The sequence below is a fragment of the Myotis davidii genome, unplaced genomic scaffold (genome assembly GCF_000327345.1).
Source record: "Myotis davidii unplaced genomic scaffold, ASM32734v1 scaffold595, whole genome shotgun sequence".
In the NCBI taxonomy this organism is placed as follows: Eukaryota; Metazoa; Chordata; class Mammalia; order Chiroptera; family Vespertilionidae; genus Myotis; species Myotis davidii.
Genome location: NW_006286790.1, coordinates 1,179,322 through 1,197,709, shown reverse-complemented (window position 1 = coordinate 1,197,709; position 18,388 = coordinate 1,179,322). Strand labels below are relative to the sequence as shown.

Below are 18,388 nucleotides of genomic sequence, written 5' to 3'. Positions count from 1 at the left end.
GGACGGACACCTTCCAACTTCTCCTCTTGGCCCATAAGATGAAGCTGGAACGGGCAGGGGACAGGAAACTGGAGGGGAGACCCGAGAAGGCCATGCCCTGGGGCCTAGAGCTTTACCCAAGGCCTCGAGGAAGCAGCTCCCAGGACACTCTCAGGCCCACGCTTTACCTCTACCACCTCTCAGCCTGGCTCATTATCTCCAGGGCTTAAAGGCCAAGGAATCCCCCTGATTCAGAGAATGGCTTGACTGCTACCACCAGGTCTTAGGATTTGCCCTCAACAAACTCTCTCAGTTCTTTCCTCTTCTCTCACTTATTGATAGCCAGAAGGTGGGAGTATCACAGATGATCTATTTCTACACCTTTACTTTTGTCATTCTACAAAATTCTCTCCATGAGGCAAAACTTTAAACTCTTGAGGGTAAAGGCCAGGCTTCCTGATACCCTCCCGGACCCCTAACTCGAGGGGTACAGAACTGGGTAACCCACAGCCTTGTTGAGGGGGAGGGGTGGTGGGTGTGACTGGTGACTCCCCGCCCCCCCCCCCCCCAAACACAGCTCTCCTGGACTCTGTAAATGAAAGAACACCAAACAACTCTGTTCAAAACAGTTTATTTTATTTTATTTTTTTTTGTCAGACAAACACATTGATTTCTGGACCACAGTAGAGGATGGAAACCTTTCACAAACTTATTTATTTGAAAATACAAATATAAAATTATACTTTCCACATCTGTGATGTGAGAGACTGCCATCCACATAGTAATTTTTTACAACAGGGCTTTAAGAAAAGCCACACACAAAGACCTGAAAGATGCTTGAGATATATATATATATAGATACATATATATGTATATATATAAAAAAAATACTCACTACCAAAGTTGTCATCAGTTTCATACTAAAGTATAAAAGTAAGGGTGAGGTCAGCCACAGTGCTAGGGAAAGTTTTATTTAGATACATTTATGTCCACATGAAACGCTTAGACTTGCATCCTATTACATATGGAATTCCGAGTTTACAACACACCGTGAACGGCAGATTGGCTAGCCCACGCTACTCAAGAGGACACTCACAGATTCCACACGGATGGTTCAGTATGTACAGGTACAGTAGCGCCTTCTAGGGGGGCTCTGGGACTTGTCTCCCAGTCCCCCTCCCCGCCCCCTCCTGCCCGCCTCCCGGGAATGAAATCCTGTCTGAGACAATACATTCTGATTATTTTTGATAGCCGAGCGAGCGGTTGGATTAAGGTTGCTTCCCCAGAGGGGTGGGTTTATGTAGATTTCTTTGTGTCTTAGTTTACTTACTTTTTTTTTGTTGTTAAAAAAAAAAAAGAAAGGAAAGGAAAAGAAAAGAAAACAAACATATTACAGTATTAAAGTATTGCTTAACGTAAGGTGGTGTTTCCTTGTGTAGTGTCTGTGCCCAGGTCTGGGCTGAGCTGACTTCTGCTGCTTTTCTGCTTAGGGTGAGGGTGGGGGAGCCCGCCAGTGTCTCTCTTCAATGTGCTGGCCTGCGTCTGTCCCTCTGGCCCCCCCTTGCTTTTTTGTCTTCCTTGGGAGGCAGCCTGGCTGGTGAAGCACATTCAGAAAAAAATTCTCCCCTCCCCACCCATCCCCAGGCTCCCTCTGTCCCTGCATGCCACTCCCAACCAATAAAGAGAAGTATGAGTTAGTGTTTCTTTTGTAAACAATTTCATATGCAATATAATACAGAAAGCATGGCTGACCTTCAATAAAACATGTAGTAAACTATATTGCTTTATTTTTGATGACGCTGCAGTGAGTGAATGGCAGAATGAAGCAGTGTGGTGGTGGCTAAGTCCCTAGCCCTCGTTTGCACTAAAGATCAAAAACAGGTTTTGTTTTTCTATTTGGAACCCAAACAAATCTTTTTTTTTCTTCCAAAATCCCCAAATGAAAAACAACCAAAAAAAGAAGAAGAAAAAAGGACCCCCTCCCCCCCAAAACAAAAATAAAACTGAAAACAAAAACTAAACACCTTTCAGGTCATTAGAACCAACAATTACCCAATGATTTTTATACTAGTCTAGCAAGATGTGTGTAACATTCACTGGCTGTGAATTGCTGTGCTGTGAAACATCAAATTGACAGCAAAAGAGCCATGCTACCTTAAAGTCCAAGCTAAGAGTTCAAATTAAGATGAAGGTTATGAAGGATAGAAACGCAAAGGCCTGTCGGGGCTTCGTTTGAATCAAGCCAGTGAGCGCCCGGGATGGAGTGAGAGGCGGTTCGGTTTTCCCGGGGGTGTGAGGAAGGCCACAGACCAGGTGTGCGACAGCCCCGGCGGGGGGGACCCCGCGCTGGGTCATCCCCGGTGGAACCAGGAATGGGTCCGGGAGCTACTGCCCCTCACTCTCCTCTGCTTGGAAGGAGAGGAGCCTGGGGGTCCCAGGCAGATGGATCTGGAAGCCAGAAAGTCACCCGGTGGCGGTTTTATGATTCCGGGGAAAAGCCATCGGCCAAGAGGGTTTGGGTTTCTCCCCCAGGGAAGGCGAAAGGTGGTTCCCATGTTCGCCACAGGGCTTGATTGAAACGAAGACGAGGCTGAACGTCAGTGCGAACGAAATTTACAAAAACCTTTCAAAATGGACTTCTAGATGAGTGGGGGGGACTAACGTGAACCCTAACCTAGGTAGCCACATTAAAACATATCGGATTTCCACGAGATTTGTGCTATGGGCTACTGGGTCTCTTCAAAAGGTATTATAAACATCTAAAACATATTCACACAGATTATCAATTTCTTCTGAGCATTCTTAAAAAAATATTTTTTTTTCTCTTAGTAAAATCATTTTAATATACCATGCCTCCCTCTTTTAAAAAATAAATTAAAAAAATCCAGTTTTGCATATCTAGCATTAGCATTTAAGGTAGTATGGCACACCCCTTCACAGTTGCGGGGTGGGGTGGGTGGGAATCTACAAAACGCCGTGGAGTCTGCCGGCATTTGAACATCGTGAGACCTTGGGTTAGTTGAAACCACATCAGATCAGCAAGAAATAAAATGAAAAGTTGAAATCGAAAAAAAAAAATTAAAAGGAATAAACTGCCCCCAAATTATTAACTTTTTTTTTTCCATAAATAAGAGAAAGTTCTATCCTTACTGGTCCTAAATCTGAATAACTATGTCTAAATTTTTAAACCTTAATTACATTATACCTATCAATATGTACTAGAAGAAAGAGGAGAAAAAAAGTCACTATACTAGTACCAGGACAGCACGCTTACAAGATAGCCACTTTATACATTATTAACAGACAGTGATCAACAAAGAGTCTCCTGTGAGGTGGTGGGGATGCAGAGAAAGGCAGGGTAGTACAGTACATCACCAACATGGACAAAACAGTAATTCAATTCCCTAGTCTAGACACTGAGTTTCTGGGAATTTACTGTCTCTTCTTGTTTTGTTTGTGTTTTGTTTTTTTCCTTAAATAAAATGTCTATTTTGTTATTTTATTACTTGAACAAGTTTGGATATTTTAAAAGCGCCCAGCTTTTGACTTTAACCTGGTTGTTTGGTAATCGAAAGAAAAACAAACCCCTCCCCCAAATCTCACCGAACAACCTAACATTTTATTGGAAAAACAAATAACATGATTATGTTTAAGTGTTGTTGTTGTTTAATTGGAATCAAAGAAGGCTCTTTTTTTCTTTCTTTCTGAGTGAGCATTTTGGAGCCTTTCGTTTGAAGATGCATTTGCCCTACCGTGTCTGTGAATGTCTACATTAGTCTACTTTGTTAGTAAAATTTATAAAAATAGGAGTGCAGCAGCTCTTTATAATAAATGTCGCGTTCAGTGTCTCATACTGGCTGTGCCTTAAGTACCAAATTTATAAACGTAACAATTTAAAAAATATTAATAAAACGGCAATATCACATTTTAAAAAAGAAAAAAATATATATCCACACTACAATATGTTTTAATGCCATCTATTGAGTTGTACTTCTATAGTTGCTGTTGCCGACCTATTACCAATATTAAAAAAAAGTTAAATTAAAAAATATCCTTCATCATAAGTATCTTTCCCCAACCGAGGACCATATATTATAACAGCCAAATGTTAACATGTGCAAACAGGAAACTGTCAGTTTTTCCCACCAGTCACAGTGCAGCGATGTTTATACTTTTTATTTTTAAAATTCTGTTTACATCTACAATAAATTAAAAAAAAAAATTCTTCCATAGCCTCTCTGGTGATACTTGCAGCACTGAGGTATTAAAAATAATATATAAACCGAAAGGTTGCTTTCCTAATTTGTAAATAGAAAGTGAATGGAGAAAAGGTTTCATTAATGCAGGCTTATACACTCCTGGCCTGGGGGCCCCAGAGCTGGGGGCGGGTGAGGGACGTTGGGGGGGGGTGAAGAGAAGAGAGGCCAAGTGTCCCAGGGCCCTTTAGAGGTGCTGAAATGATTGGACAATAGAAAATGATCAAATATTTAAAAATTAAGACTGAAAAAGGATGTCTCCCCACCCCTCCCTACCCAAGCCAAACAGATGTGCTTTGAAACTTTAAATATGTTAAATATTAAAATTGTAGCTTTGTTTTTAAAAAACGTCTTGGGAAAAGCGGTTTTTCATATTTTAAATAAAAATCTAACTAGACGGTTACATTTGAAGCTGTGCACAGACGAGAGGTTAATATGCTGGTATGACACTAATCGAGTCTATCACACAGACAAGAGGAGCTAAACAGTGTTCCAACTCTTCCCGGGGTCGTCCTGGCAGCTGGGTGTTCTTCAGCCTCAGCAACTGACTGGGTTCTGGTTCCATCCCCTCCTCCCGCCGCCGAGCATCGAGCTGCCTGGGACCGACTCCCTCACAAAAATATTTTTGATTCTCTCTTTCTTAATAGTTTCTATGTAGTTAATGGAATTGTATTTACAACATTTCTTTTTTTTTTAGAAGTCACAATTTCAAAAAACCTTATATCACCTCTTTTAACAGAAAAAAAGCACTTATAGAAAAGGAGGACACTCGAAACATGGTCATCCTTACCTTATTGCCGAAAATAGATATACTTAGGTTAACAAAGAGACATCACCAAAAAGAACTGCGCAGTCTGTGATTAGCCTACTGCATCTCACTCCTCGGACAGCGCAAGTGGAAAGCCAGTGCCCGCCCCCCTCCACACTTCGCGCCCGCGCTTCCCCCTGCGCGCTCAAGTTGCACCTGGAAATCCATACAGTCTCAGAATTGGTACCAAAATATTGAGAGTAATATTACCATCTCAGCATCCTTTAAAAGTGAGAACAGAATCCAAACAAGCAAAAAAAGTTTTTTTTTAAAGAAAAAAATACCTTAATATAACAATTATACTATGGTTAGCTTTTAACTAGATATTAAAGCTATATGACTACTGGACTAAGTCAAAATCACTACTAAATGTGATTCAAAGAGATTTCAAAGGAGAAGGGGCAAGAGAGAAGGGGAAGGGAAACCATCAAGAAAAACAAAAACAAAACAAAACCAAAATCATGGGTTATATACACATTGAAAAGCTGTTGTCTTATATTACAGCAGACTCGTGAGATGATGAGATGTGTCAACCCTCGATCCGAAGCGAGCCATCTCTGGTTGGGATGGGGAGTGAAGCTGGTGGGGGTCCAGGTCTGATGACATCACCTAAACAAAGGGCCACTCAGAAACTTCGCCCAGTCTTGCCTGGACATCCAGGTATGCTCTGCAGGGTACGGAAGGTCGGGGTGCCCGAAGAGAACATAAAAGTGGGGTTGGGGGGGGGAGAAAGAAGAAGTGTCAGGCAAGTATCCGGTTTATTCCAACTACATGCTTGAAACTGGCCTCGCTAACAGCGTGCTGGGGGCACAGCTCTGGGAAACCTGACACTAAGCCCCGAGGCTGGGGCAGGGCAGCGTGTGGACTGGCTTTGCTGGCTGGATGCAGGCTGTGGGCCCCGGAGGGGATGGCAGGAAGTGTGGCCCGCCCATGCGGTCCTGCTGGCTGTGGGCTGGACTGGTGAACTGCACTCGACCAGCAAGGCTTTCTCTGGTTAAGCTCTGCTCTCAAGGCCACCAAGTTTGAAAAACGCCTGCCTTTATCAACGACCCATCAATGACGGCCCAGAACGGAAAATGCAAATGCCCACTAAACAGACTCCTAGGGATCAAGGTCAGGACACGATGAAAACATCCACAATGAATAGCCAGCTTTGGTTACAGGAAATAAATAGAAACAGGCCCGGGAGTCATGGGCGTGATAGCTGAGGCTCCCTGAACGGATGGGCCTGGCCCCGTGGGAGATGGCACTGAGCATGCCTTTTGGTGCAGCCACATGGCTCAGTTGGCTCCCTTCATCCATTTTGGAGGTGCGGAGGGCGGGGGCGGGGGGCGGCAGGATGCTACCTCCATTCTCTTGGTTATTTCCTCCTTCTGTGGAACCTGAGTCCCAGAGTGGGATAGAGGATGGGCTGGGAGCAGCCTTGCCCCTCCCCCGCCCCTTGGAAAGGCTGGGGTGGCCTGGGAGGCGTGGCCAGAAGCCCTGCACCACCCTCCTTTACCAGGGACAGGAGGGCTGGCAGCCCCAGCCCCGGGCCTCCCAGGGATCTGCTGCACCTGATGGTTGTGTAATCCCTTGGTCATGTGACCACAGAGGGCTGGAGCCACCTCAATCCCCAGAGTTCCCGGATCTCTCGGTCTGCCTGGAGCTCAAAGGACCCTGCCTCCCTCTGGGGCCCCAACCTCAGCTTCGTTAGTGGTGCGTGGCTCTCCTTCACACTGTTAGTGGCCTCCGGCTCCACCATGGCTGGGTCAGTGCTCTAACGGCCGTGGAGGCGAGGGCTGCACACACGGGGTTTATTGGGTTAAGAGAGGTAGTTGAGTTAGTTGAGGTGATTCCTTAGCAGCGTTAGAGAAATCCAAGACCCCAGCCTCCCTCTCCTTCACGCCACCCCTTCCATGGCCCGTCAAAGTGATTTAAAAAATGTTTAATTAACTCGAGCTCAGTTTAAAAGGTTAGGAAACTGGCAGGGATCCAAGCCCACGTTACGCAGGTGATATCGTTAATTTAATTTGCTTTTCGAGCGGTAATCTGGATAATTACTCAGTAGTTACTGGAAAAAATGTTTTCTTTTCACTCAAAGGTGAAGTCTGGCTGTTTGACGGCAGGAAACCCCATTGTCTGAGGCCAGGAGCTCTGGGGAGCTGAAAGGTCCCCCCACGAGGTCAGCTCCCCGGGACCCTGGGGGAGGCCTGGCAGGAGCCCCGCGTGTCCCTGCCTCCACTCCCCTGGGACGGGCACAACATGTGATCGCCTTCCAGTTTCCCACACTCTTGATTGTATCTGAAGACAAAGAAAGATGAGGGGTGGGGAAGATGGAGAAAAGGAAGCAAAAGAACCAAACCGAGAAACAAAGACAGTCAAACAAAAAAGTGTGTGTGGGGCGTCATGATTAAAGCGGAAGAAAAGAACCGCAGCCAATCAGCCGTCAGAGACTAAGTCCCCGCCGGGCCATCTGGTCGACCCCCCGCTCTCGTACCCCCCCCCCCCGCCCCTTGGAAAGGCTGGGGTGGCCTGGGAGGCGTGGCCAGAAGCCCTGCACCACCCTCCTTTACCAGGGACAGGAGGGCTGGCAGCCCCAGCCCCGGGCCTCCCAGGGATCTGCTGCACCTGATGGTTGTGTAATCCCTTGGTCATGTGACCACAGAGGGCTGGAGCCACCTCAATCCCCAGAGTTCCCGGATCTCTCGGTCTGCCTGGAGCTCAAAGGACCCTGCCTCCCTCTGGGGCCCCAACCTCAGCTTCGTTAGTGGTGCGTGGCTCTCCTTCACACTGTTAGTGGCCTCCGGCTCCACCATGGCTGGGTCAGTGCTCTAACGGCCGTGGAGGCGAGGGCTGCACACACGGGGTTTATTGGGTTAAGAGAGGTAGTTGAGTTAGTTGAGGTGATTCCTTAGCAGCAACGTTAGAGAAATCCAAAAGAAATTTATGGAGCTCAACTCAGCCTGGCCCCCCTCTACGAGAGAGGAATCCTACGGACCACAAACCAGTGACAACCACCTCCAGCCTGGCTCCTCCTCCGTCCCGACTCCGGGAGTGACAGGCGCTCAGCCCGACTGGGGCTTTCTGAGTGGGACCCCCTTCCAGACTTCGCTTTCACCTCCCTCCTCCCGAGAGAAAGACCCACGTCCCTAGGCCCCAAACCAACGTGCTGCCGCAGGGCGCACTGGCTTCCTGAGAGCACCCCTCTGGCTTCCTGGTCTTCCCCCCAGAATGGCAGGTTCTCATTTTCAAATGAGAGCGTGACATGATGGCAGGAGCCCCGCGTGTCCCTGCCTCCACTCCCCTGGGACGGGCACAACATGTGATCGCCTTCCAGTTTCCCACACTCTTGATTGTATCTGAAGACAAAGAAAGATGAGGGGTGGGGAAGATGGAGAAAAGGAAGCAAAAGAACCAAACCGAGAAACAAAGACAGTCAAACAAAAAAAGTGTGTGTGGGGCGTCATGATTAAAGCGGAAGAAAAGAATGAAAGATTCAAAGATTGGATTATTTTTACCCCCACCCCTCCAAGAAAGGTCCAGAGAGAGGAGAGAGATGGATGTGATGAGACCGGGCCCGTGCGTACTGCATGCCCAGGGCGCACGCGGTACGGACACGCCCGGCAGGGCGGAGACGTATGGCAGAGAAGTAATACCTCAGAGTGAGATGGCAACGAAAGCACCTGCTCAATGGTATCCATTTGTAAAGGCCGTTGCAATCAAAGGTCCCTAAAATTGCACAATTGTTAAGGTCATCAGCACGCTATACATGGGAACAGATTGTCATATTCTGGGAAAGGAAATGATGTCTGGGACTAGACTGTGGTTGCCAGCATGAATATGTAATTCTGAGACACCGTGCCATGAGGGCCAGGATCCCACCCCGCCGGCCCCGCCCCCGCCCCACGCCTGTCTGTGTGCCCAGGGAAAAATCGAGAGCCAGATTCAGAGGGGCGGGTGGTGATGGGAAACGGGGGGGTCACGCCCCAAATGAGAGGCGTTGTGGCCCTGAACCCCTGGGAGGACAAAGATAACAGTGTCTCTGGACTCCCGACGGCTCCAGCTGGGGAGAAAGCAAATCCTGTGCAGACCAAAGGCGATGCAATGTGGTTATTTCTGAAAACCAGCACAGCACACAGGTCAGAGAGAGCCTGGTGTTCAAGAACAAACAGGGCCCGTGTTTCTGGGTGCTGAGAATGGGAATGAGCTGTGTTCTACCTGGTGAGAGTCTCCCACATTGATGCAGCTCTCAGCTGAACAACAGTACTTTGGATTGGGTCCTACAGCTCATCTGAGGGGTTCTGACGCATCCATCAACTGACTTAAGTGATACTGGCTTGGGAGTGGACTTGAACAAGGACCCAGGCCACAGAGGCCAGGGCTGATGGGAAACGGTGTGTGTGTGTGTGTGTGTGTGTGTGTGCGCGTGTGTGTGTTTGCAATCGGGGGGCAGGAACTCAGAGGCCCTGGTGCCCCAGACTGTCTGCACTTGCTCTGTTCTCCCCAGCGCAGCCCGTGAGGCAGGGCTCTCACGACAAGGACAGGAGCTGGGACAGCAGACACTCCCATCTTAGCTCCAAGCCAAACGGCCTCCCAGAGGCCGAGGTTGGCCAGGGTAGAGGTTGGCTGATTTCGTTTTCCAAATGGAAGGGACAGGAGTGAGTGGGCTCAGGCACATTCATGCTCACACACACCGGGAGGGAAAGAACAATACAATCTGAAAATAGCATGCAAATCTGTTAAGCAAATTTCTATGGCCTGGATTAGTCAGATTATAGAACCACAGAGCAATACAAATATCAATGCATTGGGCCTCGGGGGGGAGGGCACAGCTAAAGAACACAAGTGGGAACTTACTTGGAACCTGGAAACTGTAAGAAACATTAGCAAAGGAAACCTTCTGGGGAGGGGCCTGCACCACACGCACCTACGCTGGACCTGGGGCCTGGGGAGGGACTCTACCCACTGAGGCTGCTACCTTCCAGTGGGGGCTCCACAGCTCCGAGGTCCCAGCCCACGTGACAGTCTCCAGCAGGCAGAGATCACGGACCAGGGGCCGATACTGAGAACTATGTGCCACCAGGTGACATACCCTACTCCCGTGGTCGGCAAACTGCGGCTCTCGAGCCACATGCGGCTCTTTGGCCCCTTGAGTGTGGCTCTTCCTAAGCCTTAGGAGTAACCTAGTTAAGTTAATAACAATGTACCTGCCTATATAGTTTAAGTTTAAAAAATTTGGCTCTCAAAAGAAGTTTCAATCGTGTACTGTTGATATTTGGCTCTGTTGACTAATGAGTTTGCCGACCACTGCCCTAGTCCCATGAATTCTCAGTCCTCCCAGAGAGACACACTTATTTTTGTTTTGCAGCCAGGGCAGTGGCGGGTCATTTAAGTGGCTCAAGGTTGCATGGGCTGAAGGTGATGGAGTGGTGCCCTGAACCTGCCCTGCCCACGCTCCTTCCACTCCATCATGGGGCGCGGCCCAGAGGTGCCCCGGTAACATCTGAATGGAGGAGCTTCAGCCCTAGGTGGCTGAAACGAGGTGGATGGGGACCCACCACCCTCTCCTTGGCTTCCAATTCTGGGCTTTCCCGGCACACCCTCCCCCATGAGCCACAGAAGATGGGCAAGAAGGAGACAGGAAGGCAGGGGAAGGAAGGTACTTACAGCTATGCCGTGGCCGAAGCCAGAGCCCGGCTGTGGGCTGGCCGCACTTATGTAATTCCCCACTCCGGAGTCCTGGCTGGCAGGGCCGTAGAGATCGGCGACAGGTCCTGGGCTGTTGGCCCCCGGGAAGCCTCCGGGCCGCGCCGGGTTGGAGCCTGCCGGGGAAGCGGGCGCGCCAAAATTCGGTTGAGCACTGTAGCTATTCAGGACTGGTGTGCAGAGAATAGAGCTGGGTATGAGGCCAGAAGCCAGGCATGCACCGGTCATTACAAGCCAAACACTCGAGAAAAACAGCTGAGGCCCAACTTCTAACACTCAACCAAGGCCATGCGAAAACATCAGCAGGGACTCAAGAATACTCAGCCCAGGCTACTACTAAGAAGCTCGGAGCTCCAAAAATATAGAGAATAAAAAAACAATCATTCAACACACTACGGCAATCCACCGGAGGGTGCTCCACTGCCCACCAAGTTATCACAATAGAAATAGAGATATATATGGAAGAGAGAGAGAGAGGTTTTTGTTCACGTCTGATTTGATGCTCATGCAGTCTTGTCTAGGTCTGGGCACGTTGAGACAGCATTCACATCCCATGCAAACTACAAAGGAACTAGTTTTAGACTACACATTGTGTTAATATTGATATTAAAACGTGACAGGAACAAAGCAATTTGTGTCTAGGAAAAAAAAAATCTTCGGGGAGGGGGTTTTGATTTTTGTTTTTGTTTCGCATTTTCTTTTTTTGTTTGTTTTTGGATCCATTAAATCACAATTTGTGTTTTTTGTTTTTTGTTTTTTAAAAAAAAGACAAAAAAGATCTCCATTCTCCATCCCCGCACCCAACCACTTCCCCCCTCCCCACTGGCTACTCCCTCCCCACCCACCCCTCCCATTGATAATCCCTGCATGAAAGTCGTCCATACTGAACGTGGTCAGAGGATGGGATATGTCATGGAAAGTTGGGGCATCTCAACAGAACCGGAATGATGGTGGCAGAGGGCTCCCTTCTGGGGTGGAGAGCAGGGGATGGAGGGAGGGGATGGGGTGGGGATGGCAAATCTGGAGGCTGGGGCTGAAGTCGGGTGAATGCCAATGGTGGTCTACAGGACACCCACACACTCACCTCCTGCAGTAGAAGGAAAGGGGGGATTTAAAGTTTTTTTCCTTTTGTTTAAAAAAAAAAAAGGCAGAAATATGAATGCAGAGCATCCTGACTGAACCAGTTTACAGCTAAAGCATATCTGACTGAAATGCCTGCTTCCTGTTAGTTCTCTTCAGATAGAAACTCCAGACTGACAACAAGAGCTAGGAATGTACCTTTGTGACAGCAAGTGGGGACTTCGAGCCCCCCATCCCCAGAGTGGTGGGTGATGGGGAGCAGGAGGAGACACAGCCTGGGGCCCCCCACCCTTAACCTCCCCAAATTCCGTCATTCCCTCCCCAGTGAGAGCCACGGCCGTCAACCAGGTTAATTTTGTCTCATCTTCATGTCCCCTTCGCAGCTTAAACATTTTCTTTTCCAGAATGGGGAACATTTTTTCTTTTAATTGCAAAAGTTAAGTTCTCATAGATTTTAAAGCTCAAGGTGACCCGGGCTGGCGACTTCCGGGTGACAGCTAACCTGTCTCCAAGAACCAGACTATCTGGGCTCCGTGCATTTCCACGGCTTCAAGGGGCCCCTCCTCCACATCTTCTCCCTCCTGCCCCCTCAGCATTCCCCTCTCTGCCCGGTGGCCAGCTGCCCTCAATGGCAGAAGGAAAGGACATGTGCACCCCCTCTTGGTCATGGCCTTGCCCAGGGGCCTGTGGCTGCAGTCCCCGCTTCTGGTGGGGCTGGAAAAGCCAGGAGTGGATGGATTTTTACCAACCTGTCACCGGGGATGGGAAGAGACTGGCTGACCTAGCACCCAAGCTAGACCGGGAGGAGACTGGGAACAAGAAGATTCAAAAGAGAGCAAACCAAGCTGCTTGGCTCCTGACTCAGCAGAGAAAAGGGAAGCTGCTACCTGGGATGCCCTCTGGGCAGGAGGCCCCAACGTGAGGCCCCTTGGAAGCTGCAGCCGAGAAATGAATGAACTGGCTGATGAAAAGAACAGGTTAAAGAGACAGAAAAAAAAATCACAGAGGCTTAGAGCAAATAAGTGGCTGATTTGGGAATGCTCTGGCAGACAAAAGGGACGGGGCTTCTGAATACAGAAGATTAAGCTTGCAGATAACATTTGTCCCTTCTCACTCAGGGAGGCGAGTATCAAGCCGAGATGTTCAAAAGGCAGAATTATCTTGGTCGAACACACTTTTTCTCCTCTGGGCTAGGGAAGGTGGAGAGCGCGCAGACCGTGGACTCCTGGGTCACCCAGGCAGCTGACCCCTGTCCTATGCCAAGTAACTAACAAGTGGCTAGCCTGTTCTGTTTTAGGGGTGGGGGGGCCAAGTGGAAGATGGATAGATTTTTTTTTTTTGGCAGATGAGGATCTAGGAAGACAGTGGGCAGGCTGGGCTGGGAGAAGGGAGCGTGCGGTCTCGGCTCCCTCCAGCAGGGGGAGAACTACCCAGAGACGGATCCACCGGCAGAGGCAGCCTCGGGGACAGGATGCAGCGCGCCCACACAAGGATGCTGTCCAGAAACGCCCCCTCCACTGGCTCAGAGACAAGAGGGCTGCAGGTCTTCTCCCCATCCCTGGCTGCCTCCCCCGCTCCTGTGTGCCCAGGCCTGCAGCTTAAGAGTTGGCCTGAAGGAAATGTGGCCATAAGCAGCTCTCCTAGGCCCGTATAACCCCTCCCCTGCTCAGCCATCTCCCATCAGGTGGCACTAAAGGCACTGTATAGAACGCAGCTTTGAAACCCCAAGCCCCCTACTGTCACATACACTTGCTGCTCACAATGCCCTAGGCCCATCTCAAAGCCACCTTGCAGGTGTCCCCCAGCCAGGGGCGACGACTGGGCATAGTCGCAGGCAAGAAGCAGCCAGTTCTGGGCGGGTCTCCTCTCTCCAGGCTTCTGGGCAGTGGGACCTGACCCATCAATGGATGGGGGCATGGAGGAGACGTGCGCATGTTCCAGCCAACAATTCCCTCCCTCCCTCCCTCCGTGTGTTAAAGTCCCCAAACAAGCCCTCCGGAGTCCCAGGCATCCTGGGAAAGGGCTCTGGCTGTTGGGGGAGAGGGGGGACTGCCACTTCGCAAGCAAACTTCTCAGCAGCTGTTGTTTCTGTGTGCAGGTGGGAAGGCCTTAGGGGCAAAGTGGTTTCCTTCTCTGGGGAAGTTCCTACTGAACGCTGGCTGGCTCCACAGGAAAGGGGGTTACCTGAGGACCCCTCTCCCTCCAAGCTATGACCTCGAGAGGAGAGGCAGGGGGAGAAAGCACGAGGCCGAGGTCCTGACCTGGGTGTGTTTTCTGTGAAGGCACCTCAGCTTTCTGTCTTGGTGGAGGGCACCGCTCCCCAGTCACCAAGACTCATTTTGAGGGGCCAGAAATGGTCCCACACGCTAGAGTCGAGTCAGGAAAAGGGGGTGGCACGTCTTTCTTAACAGGCAAGGGCACCTTGCTACTGGCTTGGTGGAGTATGCGTGTGCGTGTGCGTGTGCGTGTAGGGTCTCCGTACATGTTGCTGAATAATAGCGCTGAGATTCAGATATGGGACATTATGATTCCCGTCTCAGAAGAGGGCAATGTCTTGCACACACCCTGGCATTTCTGTAGAAAAGGTGTGATATTAAGGGCTCGGGCCAAGCCCTGCCCCGGCGGGGCTGGTAGTTTGGGGGCTCACTGTGGGGAAGAAGGGCTGTTGCTCCATCGGCTGCTCTGGCAGCACCCGCAGTAGTGGTTTAATCCTGGGCAGCTCCTCTTCACCCCTCACCCCTGTGCACCAGCACCTCCTGTGCTTTATTTGTCCAGCTGGTATGCGCAGGGATGCAGCTGTGACGTAGGGGAGCGGGCACTGGACTTGGAGTCAGAAGACCTGAGTGTGGCCCTGGCCCTGACCTTGGGGTCAGACCCTCACCGGCCAGCGTCCTGGTCTGTGAGTACCGCCCGCCTTCGTCAGCCTGACTCTCGGCGGGAAAAACAGAAAGCGCTCTGTAACTTGTCAGGTTTAAAGCAAATACACCTATTTTTGAAATAATGGTATATGCAGAGCCCAACAAAACAGGTACTATGTGCAGATTTGGGAAAATCTGATATAGGAAAATACAATTCACTTGCCATACAAAGCAGGCGGTGATTTACAAAAGGATCCGATTCGTCCACCTGGTGCATGTAATCATCTCGGACCTGCAGAAAGACTCGGGGGATGGCGGGCAGGAAGGCAAGGACACCAAATCCCACCGAGGCCAGCAAGAGGGAATACGTTTGAATTAAAGTTGGGGGCATTTTGCATTGAATAACAGAAGGAACTCTGGCCCGGGCAGGAAAAAAGAACACTCTGACCCAGGAAAGCCAGGGAATCTTACTCCTGAGGCCTTGACAAGGGGCTATCCTGCAGGCTTAGACCCTCAGCTGGACCTCACTTACTAGCAGATCAAAGCTGGGGCACCTCTGTCCTCGGGGTTTGGAGGCAAGCCCGGGGGATGACTGCCTTCCGTCTGGCACATAGTCTGCCCACGTGGGCTCTGAAGGGGCTGCGCCGAGAGTGGAATTAGTCATGGGGGTAAGGGCGGTCCTGGGAGAGGGCAGTGAGTCCAGACAGCCTGGCTGTAGGTCTAGGAAAGGTAGGGGAGTCCAGCTATTTCTGTATGGCCCCTAATGAATGCCCCTGGGCCTGAGGCAGAAAGCTAGCGCTCAGGCTGCGAGGGGCACCCCTGGGAGGGCACTTCTGCTCTAAGCCCTGAAAAGGGGGTGATTACTGACCCAGAGAAAGGAAATGCTTACAATGACCCCAGCCCACATACCTGAGACAAGCCAGGGCCCTGCCAGGTCCCAGCCTTGGACCCAGGTCCTGGTTTGGTGGGTCTCACATTTCCCCAAAGGGCAGGGCCAGCCCTCAAGACAACGTCAGTCATTTGCTTTGTGACTTATCTGCTGCTGCCAGGCTTAATCTCGGGGAAGGCGGCCCTGGCGGCCCCTGCGCATGTCTGGGACCGAGTGTGTGCTGCTCAGAGCGGGGCAAATGCAACGGCGGCCCGTCCTTCCCGGTCCAGTTCAGAAGGTGATGTACTGACCCATTCCCTACCTCAGCCCCCAACACAATGAGGACTGGGAATGTAAGCTCGTGTGATATTCTTGAGGCCGGGGCTGTGTTAACGCATCACACTGGATTTTAGGCGTTTGTTTGTTGTTTTAGAGAATTTAAAAAACTGACTGAACAAGGAATGACCAGAGGGGCTACGCTGATAGGCTGAGGCCAGAGTCACTGTCCCTCCGACACTCACCTCTGACGTGTCCATATCGTGCTTCTCTCCACCCGACTGAAACCCCCACGGCACAGAGACGGTCTCCCCTATTAGCAAGGGACCCCTCAGGGCAGGGTGTGTGGACAGGTGGGTGCTCAGGGTCCCATGGGACCCTGTTCTCCAAAGCCAGTGCCACCCACCCCTCTCCCCCCACGACACCCGGGCCTCCGTGGACACTGAGTCCAGAATGCCAACTGGCTGTCAACAGTGGAGACTGCATCGTCCCTCTTCACAGCCAGCCACTCCTTACGTGGGGGCTCTGAAGAACGGCAGCTGTGCACCCCAGGGGAACAGAGTTGGGGACCCCACTCCGCAGTCTCCTTACTGTGCCCTCTGAAGGCAGTGCCACTGTGAACACACAGAGGACCAAACGGGAGAGGCCACCATGAAAAGGTAAACCTGCTCCCGATAAGGAAGGAGAGACCTCGCCGTGGGTCTCGAGCAGAGGAGGGGGAGGGGAGGGTCCACTCCAGCAGCCCGGCCGGCCACTGTGTCCCCGCCACCCTCCGGGAGCTTAGCCTGAAGGTGGGAGGGGGAGATAGAGCGGGCCGGCAATTACATGCAGCCTGGGAACCCTGTATGACACGCTCAATTAAAATCGAACCAGCTCCGGGACCCAGATGCAGGGACAATCCATTTTATATACAGTAATTTCTTAAGCTCTGATGAAAGTCTATTTCAGAAGGAAAAGAGAAGAAAGACGCTAAAACGGGGCAAGGAGGCGGAGAGTACGGCAATGATATTTCTTTCTCCCTGTCTCCATAGCCAAACAGATATGGCACCGAGAGGTAGAGACCCGGCCGGGAACCAGCAAGTCTCGACGAATCCAGAGATGCCCGGCTCATCGCAAACCCGGCACAGCACTCACAGGGAGTGTCTGCTCATTCGCTGGCTGACAGGGAAGCCGGCGTCACATAAACACTCCAGCTGTCGGTTACGGAGGTGCCCGTCTCCGAAGACTGCCGGTCCTGTTTGTTCTCTCAAAACCTAACCAGCTCCAGACGGCGCTGGCTGATGCGGTGTCTGCCGGCTAACGCTGGCGTCTCTCCAGCGGGGACTTGATGGACAGCGGACCCTCGGACTTGGGCCCAATGCAGTGATGGCGAACCTCTGACACACGTGTCAGGGGTGACACGCGAACTCATTTTTTTGGTTGATTTTTCTGTTAAATGGCATTTAAATATATAAAATAAATATCAAAAATATAAATCTTTGTTTTACTATGGTTGCAAAGATCAAAAAATGTCTATATGTGACACGGCACCAGAGTTAAGTTAGGGTTTTTCAAAATGCTGACATGCCAAGCTCAAAAGGTTCGCCATCACTGGTCTAATGACTTTGAAGAATGGTCCAAGCTTCTGGTGAAAATCTCACTCCCCTGAACCAAGAACTTCACTCCCGCCTGGCTGTAACACCACCCCCCCCCATCCCGTGTTAGGGTGAACCCGGAGGTCCCACCGCCACTCAGACCACTGCGGGGAGAAGGCTCTGAACGCTGGAGTGGGCCCACCTGGGAGGCTCTGTGGCCGGGACGATGTGCTTTAGGTTGAGGGACAATCTCAACAGGAAACAGCTCCTTCTCTGCCCATCTCGGTGCTCTTTTGTGATGGGCCCTGATTTGGGTCTGTGGGTGTGTCTCCTCCTCAGAATCAGCGGGCCCCTCACCTGGTGGCCAACGGTAGACACTCTGGAGATGGGGCAGCCTTGAAGGGCCTGGGCCTGGTGGCCAAGGAAACCAGGCTTTTGTCATGAGGGCAAAGAAGGAACTTTCTGGAGCCACGGTGAGGCTCCCATTCCTCCCAGACCCAGGGGTCCGGGGGGATAGAGCTTGTTTGCATGTGTCTAAGGAATGAAGGGAGAGGGGCCCCAGGGAAGGCAAGGCCACGACGCGAGGCTGAGGCTGTGTGACCCTCACTCTGCCAGAGTGAACTGTCTCCCGGGGCCACGGCATCTCCAATGAAGGGGCCTCAGCAGGCTGCCCCGCCCAGGTCTTCAGTCTCAGATGAAAGGGGAGGTGCCTGGCCCCGTTCAGGGGGTTTCAACGGCGCCTCCGCCCTGAGCCTCTAAAGTGCTTGGGAAGACGAGGGGAAACCAACCCGGGAAACAAATATTTATGATTTGGCTGAACCAGGTGGTGTTTTAACACTCACATCCTGCTGCCTGTTCTCTAAATTAACAGGTTTCAGATTCCAAACCCACGCAGGTTAGAACTTGCAAGGAGCAGCAGATGGAGAGACCCGCCCGAAACCAGCAGCCCCCATGAAGTGCATACTGAGCCGCCCAGCAGCTGCTCACACAGCCCTGGGGGG

At 50.9% G+C, this 18,388-nt stretch overlaps 1 protein-coding gene across 9 annotated transcripts in view; it reads right to left on the bottom strand.

Annotated features, from left to right (window-relative positions):
* Positions 1-4,140: 4,140 nt before the first annotated feature.
* MSI2 (musashi RNA binding protein 2) overlaps positions 4,141-18,388 on the bottom strand; it is a 393,393-nt gene continuing 379,145 nt past the window's right edge. For 3 of the 9 annotated variants that reach the window (XM_006758685.2, XM_006758680.2, XM_006758682.2), the window contains 3 exons: positions 10,693-10,901; positions 8,682-8,754; positions 4,141-5,710 (listed from right to left, as the gene is read on the bottom strand). In XM_006758685.2, the coding sequence (XP_006758748.1) occupies positions 8,713-8,754; positions 10,693-10,901 (251 nt within the window). In that variant the 3' untranslated portion in view covers positions 4,141-5,710; positions 8,682-8,712. Of the gene's footprint in view, positions 5,711-8,681; positions 8,755-10,692; positions 10,902-18,388 lie in introns of those variants that run through there. The other 6 variants (XM_006758683.2, XM_006758684.2, XM_015560616.1 and 3 more) reach the window with 4 other exon arrangements.